Source organism: Amphiprion ocellaris, chromosome 19, assembly GCF_022539595.1.
Source record: "Amphiprion ocellaris isolate individual 3 ecotype Okinawa chromosome 19, ASM2253959v1, whole genome shotgun sequence".
NCBI classification, from domain to species: domain Eukaryota; kingdom Metazoa; phylum Chordata; class Actinopteri; family Pomacentridae; genus Amphiprion; species Amphiprion ocellaris.
Window position 1 is genome coordinate 22,009,840 of NC_072784.1, and position 3,817 is coordinate 22,013,656.

A 3,817-nucleotide genomic window follows, 5' to 3' on the forward strand; every position below is an offset into this window, starting at 1 on the left:
TAGATGTTTTTTATTTTAGTTGTTAGAAAGATGGAGACTTTATCCTTTGTAGGAAATTACTTTGTTGGAGCAGTTAGAGCAACACTCAAGAACCCACATCTAACTCTGAGCATGAAATAATTCTGGCACAAAAATATTCACAGAACTACCAAAATATACAAAAGACTTAGAGTGAAGTAATAAAAATGGAATGTGCAAAATATACCATATAGGAAATAACTTACTGACTTACTTATTTATAGTATGACAAAGTAGACATGGTGGAAACTGCTATGTGTCTTTAAGTTAAATTAAGTTATACTTGTCTTCAGAAATAGCTTCAGCTAGTAAGTGAGGCTGCATTTTAAGAGAAGAAATTGTGTCATCCCAGAAAGCAAAGTTTTACACTTTTACAACTCAAAAGGTCAATTTGAACCTATTTAACAACCAAACTGCTGTTTTTAACATTTGTAAAGAAGAAGGGGAACTTCAGATTAAGATGAATAAACCTAACATGATCTACAATGTAGTCAGATATGCCAGTTTTTATATAATGTCATGCAGTATGTCATACAACATGAAATGCGAACCAACACATGCACTTGAATTGCAGCAGGACAAGGAAACCAATCCCTCAAGTCACTGCAGCCTCAGGTGGCAGGCCCTGTTTTACCAGGCGTCGCTCTCGCCTCCACCCACAGTCAAACGCCAAGAAAGTTATGTGTCGAGGAAAAAAAGAAGTCGGAGAGGACGTTGGTCTACAATTACCTGGAGTCCATTTTTAAAAACTTTCAATTTTGCAAAATTCTACATGGCACTTTACAAAGAAGACAGTCAGGAGGACGCGCTAGAATGCCCAGTGTGCTATGAGAGTCTCTCTGGCACTGAGCGCACTTTGAGCTGCGGTCATGTATTCTGCCACGACTGCCTGGTCAAAACGCTGGTCAGCATCAACAGCGATGGAAACATCCGAGACACGATCGTTTGCCCCATCTGCAGACATCTTACATTCATCAAGAGACAAAAGGAAGCGCTGGTGTCGCTCGCAGCGGACAAGGATCTGCATGAAGGGCAAACTCTGGAGGTACCTCTTCCTCTGCCACTGGGGCAGCTCCAGAGCGCACGGCGCGCCTCCATGGAGAGCGCACTGAGTGGAGTAAACTGGGTTGCTCGCGTTGCTCGCTGCTGCAGGGGCATCTCTCAGCGAGTCCGCCGACAGAGGTTAATCAGCCCCGGCCATAATGCATCTCAGATCTTCATCATAAGCGCTCAGGGGCGACCTATGGCTGAAGAAGATGCGCTTAGTGTTGTGATGACTGTGGTTCAGCCCCAGCGCAGGCGAAGACGCAGGATTTGTACAACAGCACGATGCTTGCTCGTCTTGCTCTCGGCATTTACTGTCCTGGCACTGGTGGCAGCAACTTTACCGTGGATTTTGTTGGCGTAGCACCTTGATAAAGATGTCTGAATTTAAGTGCCAGTAAGGACATGATCAAGTGACATTTAAAGACAGAGAGAAGTCCGCGTAATGTTACCCATCAGCTAAGGAAAATGTGTGAAGTAGTTTATTAGTCTGACTGAAAAATTACAAGTGCAATCGTTCCAATGAAAATGTACAATTCAGTAAATACATGAAGATCTACTTTAGTTTTTAAAGATGTGATCAGGTGTCGTTTCTTTCCTTGATTCTGTGGCAAAGTGAGGGAGTTTATACGCATGCCCTTGTCCTTTTATGAGTATTACCAAGCAACAGTGTAAAGCAAAGGTTAGGAAAGCCGTGACAGCACTCTTTTGTTTTGCATTCCTGTCTTTGACATGTTCGACCTGTTTTATGAGAAGCACGCTTGTGGAAAAAAATTAACCAATTTCAACATATACAGAAGTTGTTGAATACAATGAAGGTGTAAATTATATAGTCATAATTTAACAATTAAAACCATTTGTTAGGAATTCAATAAAAGCTGTCTAACCCAACTTAACTGCTGTTAAAGCAGTTCACTTTATTATTGTGTTACTCTGTTGCTGAATGTCTTGTTTCCAAGCAGCAGACACAGAGCTACACCCTTTATCACTTTCAGGTTTGTTTAGTGTATCTGCATTTGTCCCTAAAAGACAGTAAAGGTGTTTCATTTGGCATGAGCTTGGCTTAAACAGTCAAAGTAGGTTGACAGACATGATTTTCTCTTACACTACATTCAGTTCCACATCTAAACAATTCTCACACATTTTTAAACTTTAACCCGATGCTTATCAAGTGGAAACCTGTTTACTATAGAAAGTTGGAGAGACTTAGTGTTTGTATTAAACCCACTTTCCTATACAGCATGCAACTGCTCCTCCTGTAGTAGGTATAGAGACAGTGTAAAAAGAGCCTCCTTTAAAACTTTCAGTAAGAAATAATTAATGCACCCATGGCAGTCTGGAAGGAGATAGAGCGGTCGACGATGAGCTGTGCCTGGCTGATTGCTGTAAGGGGAGACACTGCTGGACAGCATCATTAGATCCCCACTAACTCCTTACAAATACAGTTTGAGAAGGGACTGAGAGAAATGAGCTCATTTTGATAGAATTGAGAAAACAACAGAACATATGTATATTTTAAAAATGATAAATGAACTAATATGCAAAAAATATTTCTGAAAGAGGTGTAACGTTAGTGACTCATTGAGTTAAAACACTGTTTTAACATACTTAACAGCATTGCAGCAATGACACAGCTTGGGGTGGAGATTCATGACAAATTTAAGACTTGAGCTTCGTAAGTATCGTCACAATCCTGTCCGACGTGTACACTCCTAGTTTCCTCCTGTGACAATCCTTCAGCCGTCCTGCTGGGCTGGTCCTGCAGGTTGCTCGGCTGAAATAGCTCAACATGTTGAGAATAATTTGTCAACATGTGTCAGTACAGTTATAATGATTTATATTTTTTAGATGATCTTTTAGATCATACTTCTGTTGGTGGCTTGTATGTAAACAGAAGAACCCACAATAACCATATAGTTGTAAATGTGAAAAAGTCACCACTTCAAAGGCAACTTGATAATAGTGTCAAATAATAACAGTATCAAGAGTTAAAACATGTAAAGCTCAGGAAACAAGATTTTCAAGTTTTTAGGCCTGTATGTTTATGCCAATTATCTGATGACAGATAGTAGTGTAAAAGGTACTCAGATTATAAGACTCATACTAATCATACACAAATCTGTTTTTGACTGAGTTGAGGAGATTTGATGTTGATAGAATTGTTAACAAGAAAAGCACTCAAGCCTGCTCAGTCTTTGTATACTTTCTGACAGATAAGTCCTGTTATATCCTCAGCAGTGAATTTGTAGTAGGATCGCAATCATGTGATCATCAGCATGCAGCTGACGTTGTGTCCACTTGTAGTCATAGTTACAGTGACACCATGCTGCTATCTTGCAATGACACAGAAATCCTTACCAAATCCGTGGATCCAGACTATAAACTGCATCACTGTCAAAATCTAATCAGGTGGGCCTTGTGTCATTTCTGACCTTCCCTGATAATTTCATCCAAATCAGTTCGTCCGTTTTTTGAGTAATGTTGCGCACACACAGACAAATGTACGCTGATCGTCACATATCCGTTTCTTGGCGTAGTAATAATAATAGAGTGGACCCCAACCAGGTCAGAATCGCATGCTAGATTAATGTAGTGCAGTATAACAACAATATTTAGCTAAAAAATGTAGTATAATATAGATACTTAAAGTATGAGGGCTTTAAAATTGAATTCAAGTGAAGTGCTTGAATAAATGTGTGAAATGAGTCCAATTTTTTTTTCTGAAATGATTGAAATAAAACTCACATTATCCAAG

General features: G+C 39.6%; 1 protein-coding gene across 1 annotated transcript; it reads left to right on the forward strand.

Annotated features, from left to right (window-relative positions):
* The first annotated feature begins 614 nt into the window (after positions 1-614).
* Positions 615-1,958, forward strand: LOC111564675 (RING finger protein 222). The gene has a single exon (XM_023264397.3). It carries the CDS (start codon positions 791-793, stop codon positions 1,424-1,426), a length of 636 nt encoding a protein of 211 aa, XP_023120165.1. The 5' UTR covers positions 615-790; the 3' UTR covers positions 1,427-1,958.
* Positions 1,959-3,817: the final 1,859 nt, after the last annotated feature.